Consider the following 14,429-nt stretch of genomic DNA (forward strand, 5'->3'; position numbering starts at 1 on the left):
TTTCTCTGTCCTACTCGTGATCGATCGCTATATCCTTACCAATGATTTACCCTTGCGCTTCTACGATCTTACATATTTTAGCTGATTCGTCGCGATCCCTACTAAACTAAACTAAACTAAACTAAACTAAACTAAACTAAACTAAACTAAACTACACTAAACTGAACTAAACTAAACTAAACTAAACTAAACTAAACTAAACTAAACTAAACTAAACTAAACTAAACTAAACTAAACTAAACTAAACTAAACTAAACTAAACTAAACTAAACTAAACTAAACTAAACTAAACTAAACTAAACTAAACTAAACACTACTAAATTCAAGTATCGATGAAATTTTAGATTTACCGAATGAATATCGTTCATACCTAACAAGAAAGGCTACGGTTACAAGTTATAACGATACGCTAAATAGATCGACTTAATTTAAATTCTCAATTCCATTGTACAAGTACACGCCGCTTGATATATTCGATTTATTCGATATATTCGAGAGATAAACCACTTATATTCATAAGTTTATCGACCGCGTAGGATTAAGATACCATAAGTAACGGCAAATTCCAAGGTAAATTGAAAAGGTAGCGTTAACGTCGCTTTTCTTTATCTCGTAATTTACGGGCTTGATCGATCTAATTTCCCAATAACTCGTACCAACGGCCAACTAACTAAGGCAGAAGATGCTACACGTGCGAGTAGCGAGTTACGAGTTACTCGACAAGTTTCCACGAGTCTTTACGTTCAGATCTATTTGGACAGGTTTTCGATGGTTTCGCCAAACACATAACACCCCTTTTATTGACAATATACGCGTATATCCTTTTCATTTTTCCATTCGACAAACAATTTTCTTCGCTAGTTTTCCAGTTTGTTATTCGACAAATACTTGAGATAAATGGATCCTCTCTTCCTTTATGCGAGTGTACGGCAGTCACTTAATATCCATTGGCAAAAACGTTACACGCTTCCCAAACTATTACTAATCAAATTAATACTCTGGCTGGTTAATTCTGTCTTATTTAATTACAAATTAATATATCCTTTGTACCATTTCGAAACCGAATGAAAGCAAAGTTGTTGTACAATTTTCTTTCTACCCTCTCCGTTTTCCTTCGTTGAATTTCAAATATTTCAACGTTATTCCCTAGCACAGTCTACATGATATAACTTTACGACATATGTAAATAAATAAACGCTAAATAAAACCTTACAGCCAATAAGACCAGAATTATAATTAATATCGTTAGAAGAACGAAGCGTAAATAGAGATTCGTTTCATGCGCTAAATATTATAAATTACAACGCTAAATTTTCTGCTTCTTTCAATTTTTTATAAATGCACGAACACGCACAGTGTAATTATACGTACTTTGTTTCTCCACCGTGTCAGATTTAAGCCCCCCAACGCAATTTTATTATCTTTGATATTCTTATTCTCTTTGATATTATCTTATTTCCAGTCGTAGAATCTGCCTCCACAAGCGTTTCGCTTCTACCACAAATTTACGTCTATAATCTATCGTGCCATTGATAAATTACGACTAGAAAACCATCGAGAAAATACTTTGTCGCCTTCCTCTTGTTAGATTTCCAGGGATTAGAAGTTCTCAAAAATTTCCCAACATTACATTATTAACAGAATTAACAACTCGAATTGTAACCTGTAATTCGTCGAGCGGACCAATGTATCGGCTTTGAGTCGTTTTTAATGGTTAGCAAATTTTTTAAGCTCGAAGAACGAACGTGCGAGATAATTATTCTTGACGCGTGAGATTTACTTTGCCTCGACTCTTCCCCACAGATTTTTCAAAAATATTAAATATCTTTTTATTTGTTAAGAGGAGCGCGTGATCGAGACACGAAGATTCAACGACTGTAGCCGACTTAATGACCTAAGCAAAAATTAATTAACGTATAACGCCAATGTCACGATATCGGAAAAATAAATTGAGAATGGAAAAAAGAAGCGGCGATTCGAGAAGGCACGAACCAACACCAACGATCGTGACCAATCGGCCAGGTCGTGGTGGCCAATTCCTCGGTAGCGTAGGCAAGTAGGTATCCTCGAGGTTCCCAGCAACAGTAGAACGCGGTTTTTCTACGCGGCTGAAATTTTTGCTTCGATTTTACATAACATCGTTCCCGTGGCCGCCGCGCGTTGCGCCATGGCCCTGCGTAAAATACTCTCGCTCTGTGACCGTATCGTTTTTATTTATTTACCTGCCTATGCTACATTTACAGCGGCTACAAAAAGTATTTCTACGTCGTTGCATTTATTATCGTACTTGTATTATTAATCGATCGGATTCTACTATAATAAATTTTGAAATTTTTTTTCATTTTTTCAAATTTATAATAAATACCGCGGATGTACGGAAATATAACATACGCGGCACATAATGAAAAACGCTTCGTTGAAAGATCAAAGTTTTCTAAAAGTGAACTAACTGGAAGAATGGATACGTTTCTGCCCATTGTCTAACAATCTATAATCTATCGCTTGTCAATTCGCTAATCTTATTAGCTAATAAATAGATAAAATATATATTTTACTCTCATTTTACTTCAATAAATCAATTGTATCGGTCGAAAATTTCATACTTTTCGATAAAATGATTCTTCTTAAGCTATTAATTCGAGTAAAAATAACAAAGAAATTTACTTCATTTATTCGATTTATTCGAGCAAGTTTTAACAGACTTTGTCAATTTATCCATATCCTTACGTTGACAAAATTCCTGCAATTCCGTCAAAATAATACATATCGTAACATCGATTTGCTAAAAGAATAACACAACTAGGAAAAGTAAGTTTCTTTGGGGAAACTCAGGGCGAAACGTAAAGATACAAACGGATGAAAATAAAAATGATAAAGCGATCATCACGACTACTTTAAAATGTAAATTAACTCCTATCATAATCTAATTGGTATAGGTATCCTTTGCATTTAGCAGCCTTTAACGAAATATCACAATGTAATATAAATAACTAATAAAAAATATAATAAACGAATAAATTTACGGGACGAAATAGAACGGTATATAAAATGAATTATCTTTTAATTATCTGAAAATTACTATTTCCAGTAGGTGATATGCATATAAAACGATAAATTAATTCTGTCATCCAAACTATGTGTATGTATATTTTGCATATTCCGTAGACTTTCAATTGTTTCGATTATTACAAATTTATTACAATATTTTAGTGTTTTAATACCATGATAATAAAAATTAAATGTAAATGACAAATAATCACAGAGAGAGAGAGAGAGAGAGAGAGAGAGAGAGAGAGAGAGAGAGAGAGAAAATATTCTTCACTTTCTAATAAAAAATTATATAATACATCACGGGGGATTTAAGAAATTGAATCTTTATAGAAATAAAAAAAGAATCGGTAACTGTTTGCTTTGTGCATTTGCAAGTAACAGGAAAATCCTTTCTACGTAGGTATTCGTCATTTGTATCGGACGTTACTATGATATCGCGGGAGTCTAAAGTAATTTCAACGTGCCTAAAGTAATGCAAAATAGGATGTGTTTATCCTTCATTAGAATTCGAAATACTTGCAGAAACGTTACGTTTGTCATCTAAAATATTGTCGAATGAAACATATTGCCAAAATGACCTTGGTACTTGAAGGATTAAACGTTCGCAATACCTAAAGTCGGTTTCGGTGTTGTATTTTATCGTAGTTCTCCATCAAGCTGAACGGGACGGAAAACTTTCTAAAAATTATTTATACGCGATATTTCATTATGCCAGAAAATGCTATTGAGAAACGTGTATATCCGACTAGAAGAGGAATGTTTCTATTTCATCTAATTTGAAACAGTTTTTAACTTGTATTTGTTCCAAATGCGTACAATCTCTGTGCAATGGAAATTTTTATTACTTGAAAAAATTATTGAAATTAATTGCAGCTGGTTAACTCGATCTGTAAACCGTAAATTAATCGTTTCTGTAAATAATAACCTATCGATACAACGATACGATAACGAAATATAACAACTTTTACACGCTAAACAATTCGTAACTTCGAAACTAATAGTTGTTGAACTCGTGTATATTAAAACTTGTTCGCTCCTTTTTAACAGTACTACTACATGCTCCTAGACAAAGTCTGCCACGAATTTTTTGCTACACAGTAGCTCGTAGATTGGAGACAACTAATTGCAAGTAAACCTAATCTTCCGTCAATAATATTCCGAAATCTAGCTATATCAGTTGTTATATAGTTGCATATAGTTAAACAGTAACGAATAATAAAGAACTGATACGAGCCTACAGTTTATCGCTTTACTGTGTACTGGGATTGAACGAAGGCTAGATATTCCGAATATCGATAGCAGTGAAGTGCTGTTGTTTTCCAGATCTCAACACAGTCAGTCACGTGTTTACTGTAGATACAACAAATTACGGAAAAATACAAATGTCGCGTTTTCAATTAAGCGATAATTTAGTTAACTAATCTACTATATTTTGCTATATCTACTTGATACAGTAAAATTTCATACGTATAAACACCGAATTTCACATAATGCAGATAATAAATATTATAATAAGATATACAATTTAACGATATTTACCTTTAGAATATGACGGAATTATATTCTATAATTCAAATTCAATTTGACGGAATCTATATTTAATACGGTAATATAATAATTGGCTAATATCTAAATACGTATATAAAAGTATAAAATTATTCGTATATATCGTGTATATAGAACGAAAGCCTATACTATAATCGGTATAATCGGTATAATCGGTATAATCGGTATAATCGGTATAATCGGTATAATTAATCGGTAAATTGTTATACGAGTCAATGCATATATTGAATTTACGTGGTGGTTGAAATTACGTGGGCAGGTGGAATGGAGGGGGGATGGAGGGTTATGCAGCGGGTTATTTTTGCCGCATCATTAAAAAACTTTAAGAAACACGATAAGAACCGCTGGAACAAATTTTGTACTACTCTGTCAAGATCCGCGTCGTTTTGTAAGCAACAATTTTATTAGGAAATCCGCAAAGGATAGAGATAAACGTAGGCGTAAGGCACGCGCTCGTTTTGGGCCAAAGTACAAAATTGCTGGACGAGGTAGCCGTTCACGAAACGTATGGAAAGATGTTTCATAACAATTGGACTGTTGGCCGGCAGAGAGTCATGGCACAGTACATTCGTGAGTTCATTGCACCGGCTAGGCTGTTGTTGCAACATTTTATAATTACGCCGTAGCTACGCCACCGTTACCGTTCTGCGAGTAAGTACCTGGCAAAAATAGACGATACCATTGGGGGACATTCGACACACTGTGCTGCCGAGAATTGGCCAATCGTCGATCTGCGCAAACACGATCATTTTTCTCGCTGCGAACCGACGCGAAACGACTTGCAACCTGCAACGTGCCACACTGCAAGGACTTGAACACTTATCAAGGGCGTTCTACGTGATTCTCTTCTCTCTGGCAAAAAAACACGCCGCTTCGTGTTCATCGTGACGATAAAAATGTTATTTCAGAGATGAATGTCGACTGGAGAGTAAGATGGCGTCGTGCTGCAATGCCTGTCAGTTTCAATGTGTCAATATCGATTGAAAATCGTGTTATCTCGCGGAAGAAGAAGAAGAAGAAGAAGAAGAAGAAGAAGAAGAAGAAGAAGAAGAAAAAGAAGAAGAAGAAACGATCGTACAGAGACGGGGAAACAGGTGAACGAGACAGCGCACGTTGTCTTGTTGGTCGATTTCAATGAATTATACAGATTATACGATTATATAGATTCGGGTAAAGCGTTAGGGAACCAGTTTGGCAACCAGTAGTCAATATACGAGAGAAGGCTTGAGAATCGATAAACGACTTTCGCCATCGTCGTGGATACCAGCTCATCGTACGAGTTTCTAAGAGTGTTCGAATACCTTGGCAAGGTAGGGATATCCTACCTACAACTACCTACAATTAAGAGTTCAAATCCGAGACGTTGACCCCGATCATAACATGTACCTCGTATTTTATTGCGTTTCCAACTATACAAAATACCATCTTTGATACCTGGTACCCATAGAGGAGACATCCTCGTCAAGATAGATCCCATTAACGAGGTCTATTGTCCGTAGCGGTACGGCGCATTCGTAAGGAGTACAGCAACATCTGACATTACGGCTGGATGAACCTGCGCGCATTAATTCACGAAGCGTCAGAGAAAGGGCGAAGTGAGAGGGCAAGAGAAAGAGAGAGGTTTTTCGTACGGGTTGCGCCACGATTATACAGTTAAACGTTAGGCTAACGGTCGTGCTTAGAATTTCGGGCATTTCGAGACGGCGAATAGACACGCACGCGTCACACTCAAGACTTACACCTTGACATTCGGCCGACTCATAGAGAAAATTGTGTCAAACTCGCACCACTCGTCACTTCCTCGACCTAAATCCAACGACGTGCGATTAGTAAGCTCCGAACGAAGCGAGAAATGAAAAGTTGATAGCGGTTATTGTACACGAAACGATTGAGTCATGAATTCCAAAACAGCGCAAGTCCACTTTTTCACGCTACATACGTATGTGCGTGTACGAAGGTTACAGGCCAAGAACGCATAAAGCGGATTTTTTACTTTTTTACTTTTTACTTTTTAAAGTTTTAAATTTAACAAGTTGTCGAAATGCAATCCAATGTTAGGAAGATTGCCTTTTTATTTACCTTCGAAGCCAAACATATGTTTCTTTATCCTTTCCAAAATCTCCAAGATATTTCTAATGTTTCTTCTAGTAATATTAAAATTCGTTTCAGACTGATGGTCTAGAAATTGAAATTGGTTTTACATAGACTACAAACATAAGGCATTACCGAAACACACTCGGCTCAAACACGCAAATATGTAAAACTACTTTACGAACATACTTTACGAATTTTTTCTAACTAGGTATATAATTTATTTGCGATGAATCACTTGCACCTTGTACAGTATTATTACATATCCCGAATATTATTATTTCCCGATCCGTATCAAATGTAATCGCGAGAATTGCATCTTATTACAGCGCTAACGAAGCTTACTCGCGTAACATATTCATAAAGGTTTCCTATTCATAAATGGAATAGGCGTTGAAACCTATATAAAAAAGAAAAAGGTTTCTCGGTCTCTTTCTTTTTCTATATTTATATACAATCATTGGCAAACTATGATCAACAAAGGGAAAACCGAACCTCTAATGTACTACCAATCTGCGGTTCGGGTGAAACTATGTATTTGTAAAACAGTAAAATCAGACGAAAGATATGCACAAAAGAATCGAGATGCGACGTTAATAAACGCGACAGTTTCTATTATAGCTATAGAGAAACGTGTTAAGTCACATTTACCATTTTAGCAGCGGCAACCTTTAAACTCCATCAATAAAATTCTTCCTATTGCAATTGAATCCTTGGTTTCAAACTTATACATGTATTTTCCCGTTGCCTGCTGTAATTTTAATAATATCCACTGTCATATCGTAATTAGTAAATTAAAATATTACTTCCCCTGATAGTTTATATACTTTCGCTCTTTTCTAAACTTCTTTGCTACTGTTGAAAATCTCGCTTCTTTCTCTCCTTTCCGTTCCAGAAAAACTCCTCTTCTTTCCATTCTCAAATATTAAAATAACGTCGTATTAAAACAATATACTCGTTTCCAGTGGTAAAGTCACACTTTAAAACGAAGAAACGAACGACGATGTACTTATTAGGTTCTTCCGTTGTAACCTTCGAATGAAATAACCGCCGTACCCAAACTTTTGCCCGAGTATATTTCATCTTTTATTTCCATATTATTGACTTTCTATTTCGTTCGATTAAATAACGAGAATGTCGAAACGTTATAGTTGAACAGCTTCAACTATAACTCAGCGAGTCGAAAAGTCGAATAGATTCGCCATTGAAGCATAGGAGATAGTAACGATGTCACGATTTCGCACGATCTCCTTTTTTTCTTTCTTTCGTTTTAGACTTGGCCGAAGAAAAAGAGCGCGTGGCCAGTGGTGTGTGCCGAGGCATAACACACTGCAGTCCCCGGTAGCATTACTACAATACATTTACTATTCCGTTCCGCTCGTGTATTTTTCCGAAACCTTATTCTTGTAGGAGCGTTGTTGGCTCGCGGCGAGGAACGCTCGTCGACCGTAGAAAAATTAACAATGTCGTATCCGCGTAATTAATTAACGTATCGAGTAAATTTGTGCAAGGGACGTTATCCAATCCCGCCTAAAAGAAAAAAAAAAAAAAAAACGATATGACGAATGCATTCTGACAAGACGAAATGAAAGGTATGAGCGTTCTTTTACTCTTTCGCCGCTCTTTCGCCGCTCTTTCGCCGCTCTTTCGCCGATCTTTCGTCGCTCTTTCGTCGCTCTTTCGCCGCTCTTTCGCCGCTCTTTCGCTGGTATGTAAATATGAAACCGGAATTTTTATATAGAAAATACACGTTTATTGTATGAAAATGATTAAAAATATTTTATTCGAAGTATTGCCCATCGCTAGCTATACATTTTTCCCACCTGTCTGGCAATTGGTGGATGCCACGCCAAAAAAAACTGTCTCTCTTTTGAGACAAACCAGTCATCGAGCCATTTTCGTACATTTTCGTAAGAAGTGAAGTGCTGGTCAGAAAGTGCGTGTCCCATCGATGCAAATAAATAGTAATCGGACGGAGCCAATCTCTAAAACGCGAGTGATAGAGTAGCTACAGGTTTTTGTAAAGCTGAACTTTGTAAAACATATTAAATATTTTATAAAGCAAGTCCCTAGAAGAAACGTCTTTCTCTAAAATTATGCATTTATGTCGATAAAATAAATTTAGCTTAACAAGAATATTTCGAAAATTTCTTATTGTACATTTCTTGTAACAAATCGTGCTAGTCGTTAAATCTGCGGGATTAAATTGCTGAAGCACCTGTCAGAGCATCTTCCAAAGAATCTTTGCAAAGAAACTGTCGAGCGATATTTCGGTGAAACTCGTTCCGCTAATTGCGGAACAAAGGCCGAGGCGAATGCGGAAGTGGCGCACCGAACAATTGCGGTGAACAGAGGGTTGGAAGGCCATCGATCGTTCCTTCTTTGACTTCCTGGTTTAAGAAGAACCCCCCGTAGCTCGGGTAGATTCGGCTAGCTCCGCAATTCGGTGCCTCGCCACAAAACTACGCAAACTGCCCAGCGTAGCGCACTGGCAATAAAGAATACGTATTCTTCGACTATCCAGGTAAGGCAGGTAAACGAACCACGAAACTACCGGTGCACCTGAATTTCGTAACCGAGTCTAATTTAAAGGTGTCACCCTTCACGGAAGTTCGGTAGTGTGCACGCTTTAAAAACCTTCTTACGATTCCGATCTAACCCTGGTAGCTCCGGCAACTGCATAGCTAGTTGGAAAATAGCTATTTCGACGATGTAGCCGTAACCAAACAGGACAACGAAATGTTTGACAACATCGAACGAACTGTACATACTAAATTACTTATCTTAATATAGCTGTTTTATAAGCGCTATTAAATTGCTCTATGACCAAGTAAATATTTTCGAGTATAAATAAAGAAAATCGAGGTACGACGCTTAACACTTTACTTTTCTAATGATGATTGTAACAACGGCAAGTCAGAAGACGAGAAAAGCCTTCGTTACGAGTCTTTAGACTAGACCTTGGGCTATATATACACACACACACACACGCACGCACGCACGCACACGCGTATGCATGTATGTATGTACGTATGTATGTACGTTGAAAGACAAAAGATCACGTGATTTTACTTTTCAACGTACAACGTGAGTTATATTTATTATTTACGGTACACGCGTGCTTCAAGCGCCGTGATAGATGCCGCGGAACGATTCAGGCCAGTATGCCAGCGTGATTCGTGGGGTGCGAGTATCGAATGCGAAGGAAAAAGAGGAAAAGGAGAAAAAAGAGGAAGAAGAGAAGGAAGATGGGCAAGAGGGACGCACGTATCGTTCGTGGAGACCGAAGAACGCGGAGATTCTTTGATCTTCCTTCCATCTTCCGGTTGGTGGTAAGTGGCAAGTGGCAAGTGGCAAGTGGCAAATGGCAACCGTGCCAGAACTCGTCACACTCCGTAGACCGGCCTAACCGGACCAACTCGACGATTCGCCTAAACATAGCAGCGAATCCCCTTCGCTTTTACTTTACCGCGAATCACGCTGAAAAGCGCGAGCCGCTCGAACCATTTTTCTCATCTGAAACAGCCAACAGCTTCTAGAACGTGTACGCGCGCCTCGCACCCTAAACACCACTGTCCACGAAGCGTCGCTTCGTAGTAGCGTAAGCGTTAGCGTTCTATGAGCAGAGTTGGGCAAGTTTTATTCGAATAACGAATAAATTCTCAAGATGTATTCGCGAATAAGAAATGGCGACTTTATTAGACGAAAATAAATTAAATTATTCGTTAGTCGCAAATAAATCGTCATTCGATTTCAACGCTAACTGCAAATAAAATGGCAAAACGGGAAACTAAATTGTTGCACAGCCAGCCAGGCGATGAGGTGCCGACGCTGCGCCGACTCGAAGCCAAACCGTCCTCGTGGCGCTCTGCTTCCCGACGTGATACGATCGACGATCTGCAAGCGACCGCTTTGTCTTTGTATTTAAGTAAACGTTCTAACGATGATTTCCGCGCATTGCTACTACTCCCTACTCTCTACTCTCTACGTACAGTATTCGAAAACATATTCGAACAATTTCGTTTATCCGCAGTTTTTGGTCGAGCAATAATTTATTCGCAATGTTATTCGATTCTGTCTACAAGGCGTACAGTAAAATACATTTTGCCTTGTTATTAAAATCGTTTAAATATAACTGCATGTCCCGCTACTGGCAATGTTAACGCCTGTCGTCGAAATGACTCACGACGAAAACGCGTAGCGACGAAAATGGTTCGCCGCTGTTTCGTGCACAGTTGCACTTTACTTTATAACGCCCGCTGCATGGAAACCTACTGTTGGCATCAACGCGTCTAATACCTGTCTATGAAGCGACGACGTTTCATGGTTAACAAACGTTCGTTAACAGAATATCCCTATGATATTGCAGAGCACTGTGATACCATTCGTTACTAAGTATAAGCATTTGCATGTAAATTTGCACGTTTTAAGTTTTTAAATTTACGAAAGTAATGAAAGTGAACAACGATTTTTAAATATTTGCGGTAAGTGCAAATAACTATTGTACATTGCGTTAATAGGGCTCGAACATCTGATATTGATACTTATAATCATCCTAATTCTACACCTTGGTTCGTTGTTTTGCTTTCTCTTTCGGGAGTGGCATGCTCTAGTTCGCCTGGCCACGAAATCGTCCATCCGTCAATACGGTACGTCCTCCAGCTCTTATTGCTCGACTTCAATTTTATTTCACGTGATTCAAGCGCAATGTATACTGAACCAAATCGGTGACAAGTCAAGCGGATCGTTAAATGAATCAAACCGAACATATCAAAAACAATAAATATATTTTGTATACCTATCACAGTGATTATATCAAATTACAAGTAATTATATCAAGTTACATAAATTATAGAAATATTTACAATCACATGTATAAATTGTTATAAATACGCAGTGGAAAAACCTTGTATATATCGTATAACCATTTCAAAAATATTATATCATTTATTCCAAAAATAACGTTTCATTCAACGCCCTAATCATTTTTCTGCCGAGTACATCTCATCGATAAATAAATAATTTTTCCTTTGCACCTTACATGTTAACGAACACATGCTATATAAAAAAAAATCTCCCTATACATCGATAACATACATAGTGAAACTAATAATAATATACACTTAAACTATGCTCCGCGTATTAATAGAAGTAAATCTATATCAAATATCCTTATTATAAATTCCTCCAACACTGTCATGGCGATCTATTTTGTGCAAACGAGTTTGTAATATGAATCTTAATAAGAAAAAAGAAAAAAGAAAAAAAGAAGAAAGAAATAAAATAGAAGAGAATTCACTACTTTCACATCCAGGTACGTTACACGGTCTTCGATTGAGCGAGTATCTAACTCGCACCCACTCCACGTTTAAACATTCTAGGGAGGTTCAACGAATCGTAATTATTCAATCTTAACGACGAAACGATTTCCCACCTATATAAGTAAAAGTTACCATTTTAGCATTAAGCAACTTACGAATAATATTTCTTAATTTCTGCAACCAAAGACGCTTCGGTCGATTCGTTTATTTCTACGAATCTTTTATTTGCCCTACTAAAGTAATAAATATCACCAGTGTAAATATCAAACCACAAAGCATGAATGTGCAAATCATGCCTCTCAAGCCGTTTCTTCAAAAACCCATAAGAAGCTATGTTTTGTAACTGCTGTAAAGTATTTATCTGAAATTAAAGTACACGTATTTGTTTAAAATACACTTCAATTTAAATTTATTAATTGTAGAAATGATCGTAATCGACTATATATACACACACACACACACACACTTTATTATATATATAACCAAATTGGACCAAACAACTTGGGTTTCTTTTCTTTCTATCTTTCCTTCTTTTTTTTTCTTTTTTTTTTTTTTAAGTTAAGGGAATCAATAAAAATATATTAATATATATATATTAATATATATACACTGAAATTTTTATCCGATTTATTCTGTTTTAAAAGATGTTTGGCCAATTATGCGATAATAAATACATCTATACTAACTTGAGATAACTTATCCTCTATAGCAAATTTATTTTCTGAGTCGATATAGGCCACAAACTTCCGTAAAGGCGTTTCAGCTTGAAATAATATCGGCTCGTGGAAGCCAGCAACTTCAAGCTGTTGAAATTTCGCTAAACTGTTGCTAGCGTGTGCACACAACCATGCTCTTAACGGTGATATCCTCCTGTTCACCTAAGAGGTAAAAATTATTATAAATTAGATAAATATGTGTAAAAATGGTAAAACTAACAAAGTACACACTTTCGATGCGAATTCTTCGTCCCGCAAAGCATACAGCAAATTCATAGCTTTGCAATCGCTATGGCCACAAACTATAATGTGTTTTATATTGTTTATTACACAACCAAGTTCTAAGGCCGCTGGCTCACACATTGTTAACTCGTCTACGAAATGCTGAGAATGAGGAATAAGATTACCAGCATTTCTTACTGAAAAAACATAAAATTTGACAAAACTTCAAATTCTTCAAAAACTTAAGAAAAAAAAAAAAAGAAATTTGTCAAATACTATTCTTTGGAATATTTCACACGATGTTTCTTTAGCAAAATCAATGACACATTCAAAGAAAAAATATCTTTCAAATTAAAACATTAAAAACATTAAAAACATTAAAAACATTAAAAACGTTACAGTAATGTTCCATTGTATTAAACTGCAACGTGAAATTGTCCGAAAAAAAAAAAAAAAAAAAAAAAAAAAAAGAAGCAACAAGTTTCATATTCGAGGAGATCAATGTCATGATAAGGTCTCGTACCGACAAACATGTCCCCAACGTTTGTTTCCGTAAATCTAGTTGGGATCATCCGGGAGTCCATGCAAGTAAAGAATACTGCCTTTGGCTGTGTAAGATAAGTAACGACAAAAATCAGTCATGCCGATAAATGTTAATATCGCACTTTACATTAGTTATGTAATTTATGCAGTATATTATTTATAATACTTTTTATACTTTCATACGCTAATAGCTTTTTTACATGTTAAATTATATACACATACGTACATACATATCTTACGTACATGTATACAGTTTCCATGCATAGCAACAGTTTGAGAAAGAATAAATGCAATAAACATTTCACACAACAATAAAACATATTAATAACAACGCGGATTTTAATATTTGATTTAATAATTTCAACTTTGAAATGTTTCAATCTATTATTAAATTAATCTTTATAGGTCGCGTTATATCAAAGTAATGTCCGACACATGCTTACACAGATAAAATTTTATCCACATGCATGTATGTGTGTTTCTTATGAATGATTCTTTAGTTCAAGGACATATGAAAACAAACTTGTTCTTTTCCAAATATAATAGAAACATATGTGAAATAAATACATATTTTACTTAATTTTGATTATACTTTCTCAACATGTATACCTTTTATCACGAATATCAAAAATAATTACTACTGTCTTTCGCAATTTAAATATTGATATCAGACGAAACGTGAAACATCACAAAAAGAGAAATATGTCCACAAGTTATCAACAGTGACTTAGAGAAAAAAAATTATAACGTACTTCGGGATGATCTCGAACTCTTTGAAACTGTTTCACCATTTCTTCCCTATGGCAATTCCTATATTTCATAATTCCTTTGATTATTCTATCCATGGTAGATACAATACACACTTTGTTACGTTCTATCAACCTAAAATGGTGACAACACGCGATTTCGCCATAGCCGA

The 14,429-nt window shown here is 36.1% G+C and overlaps 1 protein-coding gene across 1 annotated transcript; it reads right to left on the reverse strand.

Annotated features, from left to right (window-relative positions):
* Positions 1 to 11,476: 11,476 nt before the first annotated feature.
* Positions 11,477 to 14,423, reverse strand: LOC132908968 (beta carbonic anhydrase 1). The gene is made up of 5 exons (XM_060963468.1): positions 14,263 to 14,423; positions 13,491 to 13,575; positions 12,977 to 13,164; positions 12,716 to 12,907; positions 11,477 to 12,390 (listed from the first exon to the last, which is right to left on the reverse strand). The coding sequence occupies exons 1-5, from the start codon at positions 14,353 to 14,355 to the stop codon at positions 12,181 to 12,183; spliced, it is 768 nt and encodes a 255-aa protein (XP_060819451.1). The 5' UTR covers positions 14,356 to 14,423; the 3' UTR covers positions 11,477 to 12,180.
* Positions 14,424 to 14,429: the final 6 nt, after the last annotated feature.

Source organism: Bombus pascuorum, chromosome 7, assembly GCF_905332965.1.
Source record: "Bombus pascuorum chromosome 7, iyBomPasc1.1, whole genome shotgun sequence".
In the NCBI taxonomy this organism is placed as follows: Eukaryota; Metazoa; Arthropoda; class Insecta; order Hymenoptera; family Apidae; genus Bombus; species Bombus pascuorum.

Bases quoted from the DNA above. Each gene is read 5' to 3' on its own strand.
- LOC132908968 (XM_060963468.1), bottom strand. From the start codon at position 14,355: ATGGATAGAATAATCAAAGGAATTATGAAATATAGGAATTGCCATAGG. The intron at 13,576-14,262 runs GTACGTTATAAT...TATCTTACACAG, and splicing joins GAGTTCGAGATCATCCCGAA to CCAAAGGCAGTATTCTTTAC. The intron at 13,165-13,490 runs GTACGAGACCTT...ATGTTTTTTCAG, and splicing joins CGTTGGGGACATGTTTGTCG to TAAGAAATGCTGGTAATCTT.